This window comes from Brienomyrus brachyistius, chromosome 18, assembly GCF_023856365.1.
Source record: "Brienomyrus brachyistius isolate T26 chromosome 18, BBRACH_0.4, whole genome shotgun sequence".
Taxonomy (NCBI): Eukaryota; Metazoa; Chordata; class Actinopteri; order Osteoglossiformes; family Mormyridae; genus Brienomyrus; species Brienomyrus brachyistius.
This window is the reverse complement of record NC_064550.1, coordinates 3180706-3199262: the sequence shown is the minus strand read 5'-3', so window position 1 is coordinate 3199262 and position 18557 is coordinate 3180706. Positions and strand designations below refer to the sequence as shown.

The following is an 18557-nucleotide window of genomic DNA, read 5'->3' as shown; positions in this document are numbered from 1 at the left end:
GACAGCGCTAGGTCCGTAATGACGGACGGCGGGAGGATAGTCCCCAGTTCGCTGGGAGCGACGTAGCGCTCCCTCCGGAGCTCGGCTACCCGCCTGAAGTTATCGCGCACCTCCGGAGCTAGGTGCGCGTCCTCCTCCAGAGATAGCCGATCCAGGATATCCCAGCTCCGGCTAACAAGGTCCCATGCTGGGGGATCCTCCCGGATGCCAGGCTGGGCTATCCAGAATTGCGGTAGTCCTCCTCAGTCACGGAAGCTGCTTCTTTCTTACAGTCTGTCATTCTGTCACGTTTCGGTAATGCGGGTAATTCGCACAGGCAGGAAGCAGGCAAGGCAGGCAGAAAACGGGGATTTATTTGGGTACGGGGACCCAGAAACATCAGACGTAGACTAACATCAATGACAGACCAGGAACCAGGGCAAGACGCAGACTGAAATACAGAAGACGGAGCAAAATAACTAGACACAGCTGGGTACGATCAGGGAAGCACACGTAGATAATCATGGTGGTTTTTTAATTACACTGCTGAAATGTGCAGTGTTTGATATTTATTGTGAATCAGAAGGAGAGTTATGTATACTAATGTCAGCATGCCCTTGCAGGGGTTAGGCAGCCAATTGACCATAGAACCATAAAGGTTTTTGTTTCCTAATTAAAGTGGAACCCGCTTATGGGGATCATGGTTATAGTGATCAACTACTTATATGGGTCAAAAAGCTTGAGACAGTATCAGTCCTATACAAATACTGTTTAAATAAATTGCTTATAGTAATCAAGAAGTCCGCTTACAGTATTCATTTTTGGTAAAAAAAAAAAAAAAATGGAAATAGAAACAAATAAGAACAAATAAATAAACAGACAAATATATAAATAAATCATTTAAAATAACAATAAAAATAAAAATAAGTAATTTTTTTTTTTTTTTTTACTTGACTTTGGCCTACTTTGCCCCGAAGGAACCCATGAACTGCTGGGTAGCTCCCTGAGTGCAATTCTGAGAGCCTGTTACCAAGGAGGACATCATCGCAGTGGTGACAGAGGGCTTTGGTATAGGTACCAATACCTACGGCGACGAGGAGGAAGAAGAGGAGATTGCTGTACCATCCTGGGCAAAGATGAAGAATGCTACTGAAATTCTCCCCTACACGCATTCAATACTCATCACAGATGCAATTATGAAAACTGTAAATTTCCAAATAAAAATACTAAAAATAAAGCATAGAATTCAGAACTCTGAGTAACGGACTTGTTTGTTTTAGTTGCCATATGTTTCAATTGGGTGACATGGGTAATATACACACAATACATAGCATGATGGGATTGGGTGGTAAGGGTGACCAAAACTGCTCCACTGGCATTTCTGCTAATGTAAACAGCTTTGATCAGAGGGGCTGCTGGGCAGAAAAGTGGAAGTGCTGACAATAGTGCTAAGATTAGGCTGGACAGAATGGCTGGATTTAATGCCTGTTAAACAGGCGATACACCTGGCATGGTACAAAAAAGCAACTGCCTTGAAGGAAAAAAGCCCAAGCTCATATTCCAGAACCACTCTAACGGGCCAGGGGCCGCTTATTAGGGAACCCTGTCATACACTCTGACTGAGGTAGACAAATATTGATGAGAGACTCAGTAACAATTGGACACTGATGTGCACCCCTCTGAAATGCACTCCCCCCAAACCCATCTTGCTGATGAATTATTTTATTAAAGCTATAAAGTTGTCTACCTGCTACCTGATAATTTCCATCAAATAGGTGAAGAAAATGTAAATTTTTTGAAGCATTTAAGTAATAAAAGATGAATGATTGTTCACCCTCGATGTTTCAATAATTCATGCATTTCATACAATACATTTCAGAATGAAATGTCAGTCATAAAATGCTTATTATAATATGAACATCAGGCTTACATGAAATCTCCTTACTAGGCAAATCAGTAGAGAGCAGTACCATAAAGGCTGAATAAGGATCATTCAGACCTCTTTTCTCGTTAATATGTAACTGAGTTCTCAGAGAAGTTGGGCAGGCGTTATCGTGCAAAGAATTAATTTAAGTCCGGAATTCTACCCAGAAATTTCTGAAACACTTTTTGTTTTGTACGTGTTGGTTAACTCACAAGTCAAATTTTTTAAGGTAAGACATCTCTCATTTAATTACATTTCAAGGCAGACACTTATGCAGGGTTACTCATAGTTTCTACTCTTTAAATGGGTCAAATCAATTAACAAATATTTTAATTTGAAATATTTTAATCCCTTTGTGTGCAATGGTTTATAGATGCCTTTTTAAAACTACGTAATATTGATTATGTTTATTATTATAGTGAAACTGACATTTTGAACATTTGCATTTATTCTGCATTTTGTTCAGACTTTCTCCACTGTTATACATACATACATGAACATGTTGCAAATACTGCATTTTGATTAGCTATAAAATATATGAAATGTTACACCATTGATCCCCTGGCTTCAAATAAATCCAGTTTCTTACTGTAAGAGTAGTCTCATTAATGGTGGCATTCGTGAATTCTAAGACTCATTCATTTGTAAAATAAAACTGACATATAATGTAGAATTTGCAGAATTTCCACAAACTGTTTTACAGAAGAGAGACTCTGTGGGTAGGTAATGCTATGGTGTCAGAAGGTTGTGGGCTTGAATCTTGCTGCTGACTCTTTGTGTGGAAATTGCATTTTCTCCCCAATTTTCTGTTGGTTTCCTCCAATCTTTTGATAACATATAGTTAAGCTAGAATGATCTTTTTACATTGTATGTAATGTACATTGATCTTGGTGCGAATTGTTAGCTTGAATAAATTGATTACTTAGAGCGCAACTACCCCTTTTTCCATGTGTTTGGTTGATATAACATTTGGTTAAATGCATTGGTGGTTTTGTTGCTATTGTTTTTTTTTTAAAAAAAACAAACATTTTTTTCTATAAACATTTAAGCATATGCACTGATGAAAAAGCTAATAGTTTCCCATTGCTATCCATATTTATTTAAGTTTTCATGCATTTCAAAACTTATGCATCCTATCCAAAAATTATTTTTAAAGGCATCTGTGAACAATAAGCATTATAAATGAGCACAGGAAAAAAAAATTACAACGACTATGTCTACAAAGAGGCATCAAACTCTATCCGTTTTTTTTTTACTGAAAATAAATGTATATGAAGTACAGTAGTTGAATTTATATCTTATGTCATAATCAAATGTAACAGAATGTGTTATGTTTAATTGCTGCTATCTTCATAAAATGTAATCAAAAGTAATACTTTATACTTTAAAAATCAGTCATTTTAACAGCAACAGTACAGCCACATAGTGTTTAGGGTTTTATGGATTTACCCCACAGTCTACTGAGATATTTCAGGTGAATTTGTGACTATTCATTAGAGAAGTGTGTGACATAGAAAGAGGCATGTCTTGTAGCAAAGGCATGGCACCATGTTTCTGACCATTTAACAGGTTTAAAATCAGTGTAAGTGTTCTCCATTGATCCATGTCATTGTAGTACTAACCATAGTGACTGCTGTTAATGTTTAAATGTTAAGCATGAGCCATTTGGGGGCTCTTTCGAAAACTAAGACAGAGTGATGAGGAAAATGATAAATTATTAAAGTTTAGGCAAATATTACAAAATGTTTTCCAGGTAAAGCTGAAAACCCGAAAATAACCAGCAGTAAAATACAAATCTATCCTTCATCTTTTCTTTCCAGGGTCTGCTATTCAACTGAGCACTGCAATGTGAAATTCCTGACCATGCATTTTTCCAGTATAATTAGTGTCATGCTGCAAGGCGTAAATCACACCATCACCCAGGTGACAGGGTGCACTGGCGACAGAATTGCACTTAATGTTGTACCAGCAGAGTGTGATATATCATTTAATTTAAAATCCGTTTCTTCTGGAGGGAGGGTTCAGAAACCAGTAATCTAAATTATGAACATTCCACATTAATTCATTTCAACTCTAGCACTCCTTATCTAAGTATGTGCAAAGTTAATTATTTTTAATCAGGTTCTAGTGGAATTTCTGTGGTTACTTAAGATACTTTGGGAACCACGACCCCTAATCTTGACCCAGGTTTTGACATCAAGCAGCATGTCCTAGTTTTCAATTAACCCAAATGTTTCAAAAATTAATAATGAAAAAAATTAAGCTGATTAAATGAGTTTAGCCTCCTCTCATTGCCGAGTGCCGAATGTTGAGCGCTGCTGATCTGCATACATGCTGTGATCATAGAAAATAAGGCTAAATGATTTAAATTTCAACATCCTTATAATACAATTCAATATCTTTTAATAGAGGAAAACCCACTGAGTCAGCTAGCATACAATGCGTCAAACTTAATCAGAGGGGGCCAAAAATAAAAACTTGACTGAATTCGAGGACCAAACATACGTTCCAGCTTCATCGTCTCAATTTTCTCATTGAAATGTTTTATTAGATTATTGATGTATATTTAGCTGCATATTGACTATTGATTGCATCCATATATTTAGCTCCATAGGGTCATACTTTATTGGTTGTTATGTATATAAAATACGTTTACGAGTGTTTTAAAAAGGTGTTTTTTTATTGATTATAATGTCCGATATATGTTTTATTGTGGTTTAACCAAAATGTTTTATTAGATTTTCACTGTATATTCAGCTTGACAGTGATATGTTTTCTTATCCGGAATAATTTTATTACCTTGATGAACCCACATATTTAGCTCAATGACAATTATGTTTTATTGATGGCAACTGTATATTTAGCTCTATAGTAATATGTTTACTGAACCTGGGTGACTATAGTAATCACCATTATTCAGGGTTTTACTTTACTGAAATTAAATTACAGGCCTAATCATATTACATGTAACTCACATTGTCAAGCACAGACTGAAGCAGTAGCTATACGTACTATCATGTTGAAGTTACTGTCTAGACTTTTCTTCTAAAGTAAAAAGGTCACCAGGTTGCTGGGCAGTTCACCCACCTCCCATTACATCACTTACATCACCCATAATATTTTGATATAGTAATGGAGTTGACGCAGCTTATTAAACACCACCTAGTGCGCATTTTGACACAAGGCAATAATGAATGAAAATGTAATGCCGATTGACCTAAATATGCGAAACAGTCATTACAGTTAAAACAAATCGCTAAAGAGCTGAATATGCATCAATAATTAGATAAAAAACACATTTCACATTAATACACATTAATAACCTAATAAAACATGTTGGTGAGACAATTATTCTCAAGCTACAGTGGATATAACTGGTTATATTGATAACATTTGTCAGAGTGAAATTGATCACTATAAGTGGATGATCATTATAGCAGATTTTTCGTCGTTATGTCTCAAGCAGATTACCATCTGACATCTGTATATTTATTACATAAATATAAGGTAATAAAATGGACAGTGTCACTACTTAATTTTATTGACTATTTAAAAATGCAGTACAGCTATTTCAAACGCTTTTCAAATTACAGTAATGTACAAATTAATTTACTGAACTGAGTAGCAAACAAATACGCTATAATACAGTACAGTACATAAATATTTAGTTCAATTCAGTTTTATTTATACAGCCCATGTTCACATTGTTTCAAAGCGCTTATTGTAGTTTCTCTGCTGGATCTCAATGGCTCATTTCTGGCAGTTTATCATGAGCTTGGATGAGTCTGTATTTGTAATTCGTCTTGTTTTCCGGACACGCAGCATTAGCCTTAGGAACTGCCTGTATTCTTTTAGTTTTTCCCATGTTTCTCTGTTTTACCTTTTCTTTTTTTTTGTTTAACAGAGTGACCTTGATGTGACAAAGCCAGACACATGGCAAAGGATACCTGGTCATCTGCAGGGAAACGACTGGAATTTAGTGCTCACAAATCTCATAAGCTCCTGTCATACTCCTATGACTGAATTCTGTCAAGGATGGAAGACGTTGGTCATCTGTTTAATGTTTAGCTCTAAGGATGACTTCTAATTTTGCTTAATTTACTGTTGCTTATTTGGAATATTAACAATGAGATTTTATTTGTATTCCCTGATCCTTTTGGGGTTCAGTGGTGCCGTTTCTACTTACGGTCCCTACCAAAGGGCTCAGAAGAAGGGGGATATTATCTTGGGAGGACTTTTTCCAATTCACTTCGGCATTGCTTCCAAAGATCAAGACTTGGCAACACGACCAGAATCAACAGAATGTGTAAGGTAATAGCAAAGAATTCCATGTCATGAAATGATTGTCACTGTGGACTTTTGAAATTGATAAAAATGATGTAGCTCATGTTTATCCTGGTAACATTTCTATGAGGTTAATCAAAGGTAACGTGTTAATGTGTGCGATTAATTTTAAAAGAATAAGGGCTATTATTTTTTTTATGTTGTCACACAATCTATCGGAGGACCTTGTTTGGGGTCAGGACAGTGCATTTATGGAGTTTTCTGTACTACAGTGTTATATTTGCTCCTGTCATGTATTTGGGGCTTCCGAGATTACCGTAGTTACTTCTGTATATACTTCTGTATTTTACTTGTACAACATGACGATACCTTTGCCTTATATCACTCATTAGTAGACATAAAAAAAAAATCTTAAATGGTGGACAGTACTCCATTGCTGGGAAGAGACGGTGTGAAACGTACATTGGGGTCTTCAAATTTCATCTTTAAAGGTATTCATAAACAGATAAATTACAAAAGCACATAGAAACATTCTTGTCACTTGCTATTTATGTCTTTATTAAATTTTTAAAAATGTTATTTACACAAAAAATTTGGTCTAAAATCCATGTATTGATCATGAAGTCTAATTAACAATCTCATTAACAATTTCGGACATGTGTTCTTCACAATTGCAAATTTGTAGAATATAGTGGTGTTTGCTTTTAAAAATTAACCTTAATTATTATTAGTCCACTTCTTGATATATAAGTGGTTAAGTAATGCAGAAGTAACTTTCTGTCACTATCAGCATAATATACTCTATCTGTACTTTATTTTATCCTTAATATTCCACTTTTTTACTGTGTACTGTAACTTGCTCAGCCTTGTTAATTTCTTTCCCATAAACCAGGGTTCAGACTACAGTATTTTTCCCACTAGTAACACTGGTGCTTCTTACTGAAATATTTAGGAGCACCAGCAACATTTAGGTGCAACAAGCAACATGCAACCCATCAAATTCATAATTTTTCCATCTTAACTGTATTACTAAATGCTTTGGCAATAAACATACAATTTACAGAACTAACAATGTGATGTTTTATTTTAAAGCAAAAAGTTCCAGAGGGAAGAAGTGCTTTAAGAGAAAATTCATTACGTTAAAAGGGGCTTTTTTAAACATAAACAAAAGAGTTCTTCTCATTGTCACCAAAAGGAGAAATAGAACAAACAGCTCTTGCTTAAGGTCAAAGCTGCAGGGATTTCAGAAATTGTAGCAGCTTGGATCGAAAATAGACAGGAAGCAGCAGGTAGTTTTTAGAGGCACAATGTCACAGTGGGCCTGCGTTCATAGTGGGGTACTGCAAGGTTCAATTTTAGGACCACTATTGTTCCTAATTATGTGCATGTGTGAGTGAATGGTGTGTGAGTGTGCCCTGCGATGGGCTGGCCCCCCATCCTGGGTTGTTCCCTGCCTCGTACCCATTGCTTCCGGGATGGGCTCCGGATCCCCCGCGACCAAATAGGATAAGTGGTTTGGAAAATGGATGGATATTGACACAAATACGTACAGTAAAATGGCTAAATTTGCAGGTGAGTGGTGTAGCAGATACTGATCTAGCAGCACAGAGGCTACAACGCGATCTTGATTTAATTAGCGACTGGGCTGATACCTGGCGGATGAAATTTAACATAGATAAATATAAGTTAATCCATGCAGGGAGCAGAACTATACAGTAAAGTACATGTTTTATGGGTTCCATTGAAATAAAGGTAGCTGATTATAAGAAAGACCTCAATGCATATGTTGATATTTCCGTCAGCTGTACTGTATCAGGGGCCCTAGACATGGCTTTATTTGGGAGCCCCCCGCCTCTTCCATTTATAAAGGAACCATCTGGGACTTCTGTGATGCAAAGTCATTAATCGTGGCCAATTTTGAGAAGCTTCTTTCTGCAGATGCTACAGTACAAGCAGTCTCCAGGTTATGAGCTAGATCTGCTTTGGCTTTATGTAGAATTTGTAAATCAGAACAATAATAATATAGTACATGACAACAGTAATAATAATGTAGTTCCAAACCAATGTGGTGAGCGAAAGCAAAGACCTGCTCTTATCTGGTCATTAAATAATCCATTTGGTCCATCATTGGTTAAAAAAATGAACCTTTGATCTTCCAGATTGGGCCCAAAAACACAGGAAATCAACACATGTTAGAAGAGAAATAACCTTACATGGGCGGTAAGAAAACCATATCCTTCCAGAGCTGTTCGCAAAGCATGAACCTACAAACCCCATTTTAGGTCCTCCACTAACCAATCGAGTCTAAATTCTTAAAGGCACAATAGTTCTTTTCTTTCTTTTTTTTTTTTTACAAAAAATCAACACAACAAATAATGAACAATGGAGACACGTAAAGTAAATTTTTACTTACAAACTTAAATTACTATAAGATAACATACCATACCCAGACTACAATGGCCGGTAAATATTAATGTTAATTCATATATATATATATATATATATATATATATATAGAGAGAGAGAGAGAGAGAGAGAGAGAGAGAGAGAGATACATTTTAGCTTTTGGCCCTTACAACAGTAAAAAAAATTACTACATATATCACTGTTCTGTACCTGGAGCTGACGATCCACTGAAGCCACACAATGTTTTCCTCAGTGTTACAAAGCTGTGCAGGTGTTTATTATTACAAAGTATTGAATTTAACTCACATTTTTTATATAATAGCATATGGTACAGTAGTCCGTTCATAACTATGAGTTGCCCGAAGGTTGGACACTCTTAACTTGGGGACTGCCTATAATTGGCAGTGTGACCACAATTTTGAGAGCTGGTGATTCTCGTGGTGGAATCGTAGGAGCTGTATTGCTGTACACTTATGCATCGCTTAACGTCCTTCTGCGTTCAACCACTTAATACAAGTGAGGTCCCATAAGGTTAGAATTGAGTTGAGAAATGCTGATCACTCAACAGGATGCAGAAGACGTAAGTGACCGTAGTGCACCACTCTACACCCTATTGGACAGAAGGTTATTCAGATGTTAAGCAATGCATACTTGTATTTTTGAATGCAGTGCTGGTACGTTTCTTATTTTACGGTGTTTTATGCTAACCCTGCACAAAACTTGTTATATTCTGTTTTACTTTAGTTTGTTGTGCCTAGTCTCTCCTTGTGTAGATAGCCCTCAGTGTTTGCTAATGTTTCCTCATCCATAGTGCCTGGTAACTGTAGTATACCCCACCTGTTCCTTGTTGTCCTGAATCCTTAGTGATTGATTTATTTGGTTATTTCTCACATGTTACTTGTCTTGTCTTGTTAGTAGTGTTTTTGTAGTGTGTTAGTGATGAGTCTGCCTTTGTTCTGTTCCTGAGTGGTTCATTGTGGTTGTTACTATATGTTAGTTCCTGTGACATTTAGTGTTACACCCCTTCCTCGGCCCCACGTGTCTTAATTGTAGTTTTAGTGATTGTTTTCTTTGTGGTTTGTTTAGTTATTTCTTGTTCTACCTTTTTTGTTTTTGACCACTCACTTTCCTTTTATTTTCTGGTTCTGCCTTTACGTTCTATTATGTTAAATAAACCCCTTTGTTGAGAGCTGCCACGTGGATTGTCTCTCCTTCATGATGCCCCACTATAATAGATCTAACAACCAGTGTTCTCTTCAGCAAGGGCTTGAGAGTGCACTTTAGCAACAGGTTCAGTTATAGTCTGCTACACCTTGACTACAGCATTTCTGCCTGGGACCTGACTTCCTCACAATAAAATATACCGTGTGGGGGACGGGGATACAATTAAATTTGGTGGGGATTGTCAAATCTCGAATACAGAACAAATTGCTTCCTGTCTTGGTTCAAAACAGGACACATTATATTTTTCAATACAGGATGATCCCATACAATACGGGATGAGTGGCAACTCTATTTCAACCAATAAAATTCTATTAAACTATCTCTGTCCATACCAGCAGCAACGTTACCAACTGCCACACATCTGGCATGACACTTATGCTTTCAGACTCCCGTGGTCATGCAAGAAGTCTTACAGCAAATCCAAATGATTCTATTACAAACCTAAAATTAGCTAGCTGAAAAGCGTTGCAAACCCTACAGGCTATTTACAAGGTAATTAAATTGTCACATGCATGTAAATGTGTGTGCATGTGTGTGCAAACTTGTCTCGAACTGAAAATCTCAGTCCAGTCGGCTGACCCAAGGTTGGCAACCCTGCACCAGATGCAGATGTCTTGTGTCCTAAATGAAAGTGATGCATTAGGCAACAAGCAGATTATGCACTAAAGTGTCTCTACATTTTAATACATTGTGGGTACACATTAATAAAACTAAAATGATTTAACTAAAATGAGGGAATAAATTTGTGTGTGTTTGCGCGTGTTTCCTTTCTCTTGTCTCAGGACACATCCAATTAAATTCACTCTGAAATAACTTACTGTTTACTTTACCTTACTGTTATGTACACTGAATATTATACTTGTATATAATTATACTTCTATTTAATTATTTATAATTTTTTTAGTATATAGCAATACTTTATCCATCACTGCTGAAAAGAAATAAAATTGAGTAGCCAGACCAATCTCAAAAACACAGCCATCACATATTACCATGTTTTATTCTGTTTTGGACAGTCAGTGATGCTTTATATTTTATTTTTTTATGCAGAGTTAAATATAGTTGGTAGATTTCGTGAAGGACAGACCATCCACATACCGGCTCTCAACAAAGGGGTTTATTTAACACACAGGATACAAACGGATTACTAGAAAATAAAGGGTTCAAAAACAAAACAGATAGAGCAAGAATTAACTAAACTAACTACAGAACTACAAACACTAAAACTACAACTAAGACAGAACTTAATGTCCGAGGGACTGAGCTGTCACTCAAAAACTCATTAGCCAATGAGAATGCACCTTTGGAATGAACTAAAATGGAGATTGCTAGCCAGGCCTTCATTTCCAACTTCAGTGTCTGACCTCACAAAGTGACAACTGTTTTGGTTGCAAAGGGGGGGGGGACCAACTCCATATTGATGCCTATGGATTTAGAATGGAAGGTCATAAAAGTTGCTGTAGGTGTAATGGCCAGGTGTCCCAGAACTTTTGTCCATATACTGCATATAATATTTTTTTATTATTATTTGTATTTTATTTTAATCTTCTAAGCTTATTTCTATGCTTTGGTTGACAGGTATAACTTCCGTGGGTTCCGTTGGCTGCAAGCAATGATCTTTGCTATCGAGGAGATCAACAACAGCAGTAAACTCCTGCCTAACATCACTCTGGGCTACCGTATCTTTGACACTTGCAATACTGTGTCTAAAGCCTTGGAGGCTACTCTTAGCTTTGTGGCACAAAACAAAATTGACTCCCTCAACTTGGACGAATTCTGCAACTGCACAGACCATATTCCTTCTACTATTGCCGTTGTTGGCGCTACGGGATCAGGAGTATCTACAGCTGTGGCCAACCTTTTGGGCCTGTTTTACATCCCACAAGTAAGTACTACTTTTTCCACCTTATATAATTTGAAATATCAATATATCAGGTAAGCAAAAGGCCAATTATTTTTTCTTAGGTACTTTCTTCATGAAAAAAAAAATCATTTAATGAATATACAATGTGCACTGTGATACTTAGCAGTGCAAAAAAACTGGATATCATTCTGTCATACAGCCATTCATTTGCAATAAACAGTTATCTGCTGGAGGAAGAACAGTATAGGATATCCAGTGACATTTAATTGAATTTATTTCCTGCGCAGTGCTTTTCCCAGCATAGCTGTCCCAAAAGTCTTCATTTATACATGTATCAACGTGCACAGCACATTGTTCACTTACAAAAAGGGAGAAGAAGAGGAAGACAAACAGATTAGGCTGCAATGGTATGGGGGGAAAAAAAAATATGGGTGTCCAAGGTCAGCTAACTGCCTTAGTACTCAAACCAATTAGAAATCCAAATTTCAGCAGGTAATTAAGGAATGTTCCGTTGCTTTATAATGCATTCATTGAACATTCAACACACATTCATAATGCATTATTAATAGGATGTTTCATAAAGCATTCATAATGCATAATAAACATGCCTATAATGTGTTATACCCTTTGATAAATATTTATAGCCATGTTTATAATGCTTCATGAATGCCGTATTATTTGTTTTGAATGTGTTATTAGTAAAAAAAATGGCCTTAAGTAGAGCGTTACCAACCAATCAAACCTGAAATAATTGTTGACAAATGGCATATCACATTTTCACTTAAGAACATTTGTCACAATTTAGTTTAGAATTGGTTGCCCACACCATGTAATAAAACTTGTTTGAGGAAGCACCAACAACCACAGTAACCCTTGTTAAATTATTCTGACGTTTTTCTTTCAGATTCCTAATAGGGAATTGGTCTTATATTCTAGTGGCATTTTGTTGAGTGTTTCCGGTTCTTTATGTAAACTGATTTGCGTTAACTATTTTAAACTTTATCAGAAGTTGTCCTTTTCATGGATCACTCTCTTTTTCACGATAAAGATCAGCTACGCTTCTTCAAGCCGCCTTCTCAGCAACAAAAACCAATACAAATCCTTCATGAGGACCATCCCGACAGATGAGTATCAGGCCACTGCCATGGCTGACATAATTGATTTCTTCCAGTGGAATTGGGTCATAGCAGTTGCATCAGATGATGACTATGGACGGCCAGGTATTGAAAAATTTGAGAAAGAGGTGGAAGAACGAGACATTTGCATTCACCTGAATGAATTAATTTCACAGTACTTTGAAGAGGAGCGCATACAAGCGCTTGTGGACCGCATTGAGAACTCTACCGCCAAAGTTATTGCTGTTTTTGCTAGTGGGCCAGACATGGAGCCGCTCATCAAAGAGATTGTCAAACGCAACATTACTGACCGTATATGGCTAGCCAGTGAAGCTTGGGCTAGTTCTTCTTTAATTGCAAGACCCGAGTTTTTCCATGTTGTGGGCGGTACTATTGGCTTTGCACTCAGAGCAGGTACGATACCAGGTTTCAAGAACTTCCTGCAACAAGTGCAACCCAAGAAGTCATCTCACAATGAGTTTGTTAGGGAATTCTGGGAAGAGACTTTTAATTGTTATCTGGAAGACAGTCCAAGACGTGATAACATAAAAAATGGGTCCAGGCCTCTTTGTACTGGTGAAGAGGACATTACAAGTGTAGAAACACCATATTTGGATTACACTCATCTACGCATTTCCTATAATGTGTATGTGGCTGTCTATTCCATTGCACAAGCCCTGCAAGACATTCTAACTTGCACTCCAGGAAATGGACCATTTACCAACAATTCCTGTGCCGATATAAAAAAAGTGGAAGCATGGCAGGTAAACGTGGTCATTCGCAGAAAACAAAAAAGTTTCCCAAGTAATGAGTTACAAAGGTCTTTTTAATTTTTTTCAATATGCACATTCTTTAATTATTGCATATAGCAGTTGTAATATAGTTTCCATGTCAATGTATCTACTGAAAAGCATCTATAAGTAAATAATCCTACCTAATTATAGGTGGGTGCTACCTATCTCATCTCTTTTATTTATGCTCAATAACAGTCCAGTTATTTCTCAGGTACTCAAGCAACTGAGACACTTGAATTTCACAAACAGCATGGGGGAGCAAGTAGACTTTGACGAGAGTGGAGATATACTAGGGAACTACACAATCATCAACTGGCATCGGTCTCCTCTAGATGGCAGTGTGGTGTTTGAAGAGATCGGTTATTACAACATGCTTGCTAAGAAAGGAGCTCGGCTCTTCATTAATACAACTAAAATATTATGGAATGGATATCTTAAGCAGGTACGACTATGGGCACCAAGAAATCCTGGAATATTATAGTTTCTGCAGTTATGATATCATAGCTTGGGTCCTTATTGAGCTAGCATTGGAAATTCATTGCAGAGTCTCAAAGCACTTATGTAAGTCGCTCTGGCTAAGGGCGTCTGCCAAATCCTGTAAATGTAAATGTAAATGTAAATGATGGGCACCACATTTCAAGCACCAACTAATTAAAAAATTTACAAAAGTAGGACCTACCACAAATACTTATTATTCTTAAATCTCTTGTATTACATTCATAAACATGGTCTGGTTTAAACCTTGACAGTCCTGAAATGTCAATAGACCACAAAACAGTGTTTAAAGGTGTTACTTATACTAACAAGCTTGAACTGTAAAGATTTTCACACTGCCAGAAAAAGGTGTCTCAGTAAGTTTTATGAAATGTACTTGGTCATACTTTACTTGAGGGGACAAGACTAATGTAGTAGTACATGCTTACTTAATGCATTAATAAACCGATAACTAAATGTTAGTTATGCACTGATCTCATGCTTATTCATTGCATCATTCATTAATCATGACAGTTCATGTTTTCCATTCAGGCACTATATCCGTTAGCAGATACCTAATTAGTTATTAATGTTAGGATTTCACTTGAGAGCAAAAATTACTTAATTCATTTACTACTTAAGAACAAATCATGAACTACTGTAGGTTTCCCCATGAGATACATGAACTGTCATGATTGATTAATGATGAATGAACATGGGATCAGTACTTAAGAAACACTTAGTTGCTGGTTAATTTATGCATTGATGCAATGTACTATGACATTATTCCTGTCTCCTCAAGTAAAGTGTTACCATGAACTTTTTCATTTCTATTGAATATTTAGACCAGTGTTTCTATGCATTTTAAATGGCAATGAGATGATTATTGGGTAAGATTTTTGACTAAATTTGCAGTGTTTGAATTACATTAAGATGTAGCTTTGGCCTAATTGAATAACTCCATCAGTCATCCATTCTTCAAAATAAAGTGTGGTTATCTGAAGTGCTGTACTAGTCAAACCATGTGCAGCCTCCACTCGGGATCTTTTTCAATCCCCGCTTTTTGGCATAAATTGTCTGCAGTGTGGACTTAAAATGCATTCAGTTCCTTTTAAAAGGTTGTATGTTTTTTACGTTTGATATTTGGTATCATAAACTGATTCATTTTAGTAATAATAATATAAACTGGATCCATGAATCATGTGAAACATTTTAAAATATTTTATATACGTGTATTTTTTCTTTAATATATTAATATATCTTGTTTTCGAAACCTGTATTTTTATATTTTTCCAATTTTTCTTCTATTTTACTTAATAGGTGTAGCATTTACATTTAATTCCATCATACTCTTGCGAGTGTCTTTTAACTAGAAATTGTGCTTAGAGAGTAGCTGCATACTCAGTGCGGGGTTGGCGCCCCCTCCTGGGTTTTTCCCTACCAAGCGCCCATAGCGTCTGATAGGTTGTGGACCCTCGAGACCCTGAATAGGACAAGTGGTTAGAGAAAATGGATGGATGGAGACACTACATGCTAATACATTTAATGGATGTGAGACAAAAAAAAAATTATTTTACTTACAAAAATGGCAATTAATCTGAATAAAGGATCATCTTTATTCAGGATATAAAACTATGGATAGGTCAAAATAAAGAGGTTGAAATTATATTCATTAAGCTCTTTACAGTCTTGCAGCCAGGGAGATCTGTTTCAAATTTTGCCAATGACTTACATCTACATTTATTTAATCAAAATATTTTACTGAAATACATTTTAAATGAATAAACTTCCGAGTACTTTGTTGTTTTTATACAGATTTTTTTACTGGTAAATAGTTCATTTGATCTAATCATTAGTCTTATCTTCACCTCTTTCTCATTCATAAATCAGGTGCCTTTTTCTAACTGTAGTGAAGATTGTGAACCAGGAACCAGAAAGGGGATCATAGAAAGCATGCCAACCTGTTGCTTTGAATGCACAGAATGTTCGGATGGCGAATACAGTGACCATAAAGGTGAGGCACCAGGATCTGAAATGCTTTGAACATTCTTACATCTTAAAAATGTCATATTATGTTTGGAAATTTTTTGTTTCAGATGCAAGTGTATGCACCAAATGCCCAAACAACTCCTGGTCAAATGACAATCACACGTCCTGCATTCTTAAGGACATTGAATTTCTTTCATGGACCGAACCATTTGGGATAGCATTGACTTTGTTTGCTATGCTCGGGATTTTCTTAACATCTTTCGTACTTGGAGTTTTTGTCAGGTATCGCAACACTCCAATCGTCAAGGCCACCAACAGAGAGCTTTCCTACCTGCTTCTCTTCTCACTCATCTGTTGCTTCTCCAGCTCTTTAATTTTTATTGGGGAGCCTCAGGATTGGACGTGCCGTTTACGGCAGCCTGCTTTCGGGATTAGCTTTGTTCTTTGCATCTCATGCATACTGGTAAAGACGAATCGGGTACTTCTTGTATTTGAGGCTAAGATTCCAACCAGCCTACATCGCAATTGGTGGGGTTTAAAGTTGCAGTTTTTTTTAGTGTTCATGTGTACATTAGTTCAAATTATGATATGTGTCGTCTGGTTGTACAATGCACCCCCTGAAAGCTATAGCAACCATGACATGGATGAAATCATTTTTATTACCTGCAATGAAGGATCATTAATGGCTCTAGGGTCCCTTATAGGTTACACATGCCTTCTTGCTGCAGTCTGTTTTTTCTTTGCATTCAAGTCACGGAAGCTGCCAGAGAACTTTAATGAAGCCAAATTCATCACTTTCAGTATGTTAATTTTCTTCATTGTCTGGATTTCCTTTATTCCGGCTTACATAAGCACTTATGGCAAGTTTGTGTCAGCAGTAGAAGTCATTGCAATACTGGCATCCAGCTTTGGATTACTGACCTGTATATTCTTCAACAAAGTGTACATCATCCTTTTAAAACCATCCCGGAACACTATTGAGGAGGTCAGGTGCAGCACAGCTGCCCATGCCTTCAAAGTAGTAGCTAGGGCTACCTTACGGCATAACACGGTATCCCATCGGAGGTCAAGCAGTGAAGAGGGCTCATCTGTTCCAACTCCATCGTCATCTACCAGCTTAAAGAGCACAGAAGACGTACCTGGTTACCTCAACGGTCGACAAAAAGGACATAAACCAAAGGTGAGCCTTTGCAGTGGCACAAGATTCTTTCAGCAGTAATATCTATTTTCACTGTGCATAATTTTATTTTTGGGTCTACTAGATTTACATCCTTCAGTGTTCCAAAAACACATTATAATTCTCTTACTGCTGATCTCTATTCACCCTCTATCCGAAACACATTGTTAGAGCTTTAAGTCCACCACGGATGAGCTCTGATTGGTCGGCTTGCCCTACACATTCTGCCCCTGACTTGCAGGTAGGTGGCCAATAAGGATTGTGTTATGAGGTGACCTCACCGGGTCATGGAACTAAGGATTGGAATTCCAACAAGTCGTCTCAGGCAGATTAGAGAAGACTGCTTTCTGTGGTGCGAGTTACTGGCTTTGACGTGTACTTTGGTCCTTATGACTTTGCAGACTGTTTACATGCACATAAAGCTATATAACACATTAAAGGAAAGGGAAAGACCAGATAAGGATAATAGGGCCCCTTTAATGAAAAGGATAAACAGCAAAATCGGCAATAAAATCTGAATAATACAAACGGCATTGTTTTCCTTGCAGAACAAAGATGTTGGTGGTGATAACTTCAGGACAGCAAGCAACAGCCCTTCACATGACTCTTTTGGAATAAACAGCAAAGAGGAAGATAGAGTGCATGACTAAAGGAACAGTTATTTTTCCGCACAATACATTGAATACATTTTAAGGCACATATCTTTACTAATCTCTGGATTACTATAGAATTATGTGGACCTTTATTATTTATGTAAATATGTAGATCTGGCTTTCAGAAAACCTTTTGGGGATGTACATTATCAGTCAAAAGTTCAGACACCCCAAGACACCTACAAAGGAGAGCAATAGTGAAGCATCACATGACCGGGCCACCGGTCATGCTTTAGAAATGGTTCTGGAAAAGTTTGACCAGAGAGTGAAGGAAAAGTGGCCAATGAGTGCTCAGCATATTGTGGGCCCTCCTTCAGGACAGCTGGAAAAGCATCCCAGGAGGCCACCTCTTGGAACTGGCATAGAGGGGACAGTAGGGTCATTCAGTCCCTGGAGAAATTGGGGTTAAGGGCCTTTATCAAGAGCCCAGTAGTGAGATCACTCTGCCGAACATGGGATTTGAACCAACAACCTTCTGAGTCCCAACCCACAGAGCTGCCCCCACCCCAACAAATGATTTTTTTTTTATTAATACTTTTTGGTCAGTGCATAATTCCATATATGGCTTTTGTTATGTTTTTATAAATATGCTAAAGTGACGAGAGTAGTACAAAAAAGCCTTTCTATGGGTAGGTGTGTCCAAACGTTTGACTGTTACTGTATTACTGTAAAAC

At 37.1% G+C, this 18557-nt stretch overlaps 1 protein-coding gene across 1 annotated transcript; it reads left to right on the top strand.

Moving 5' to 3' along the window:
- Positions 1 to 6029: 6029 nt before the first annotated feature.
- Positions 6030 to 17880, top strand: casr (calcium-sensing receptor). Its single transcript, XM_048984155.1, has 7 exons — positions 6030 to 6214; positions 11396 to 11702; positions 12730 to 13560; positions 13802 to 14032; positions 15955 to 16078; positions 16161 to 17233; positions 17779 to 17880. The coding sequence occupies exons 1-7, from the start codon at positions 6030 to 6032 to the stop codon at positions 17878 to 17880; spliced, it is 2853 nt and encodes a 950-aa protein (XP_048840112.1).
- Positions 17881 to 18557: the final 677 nt, after the last annotated feature.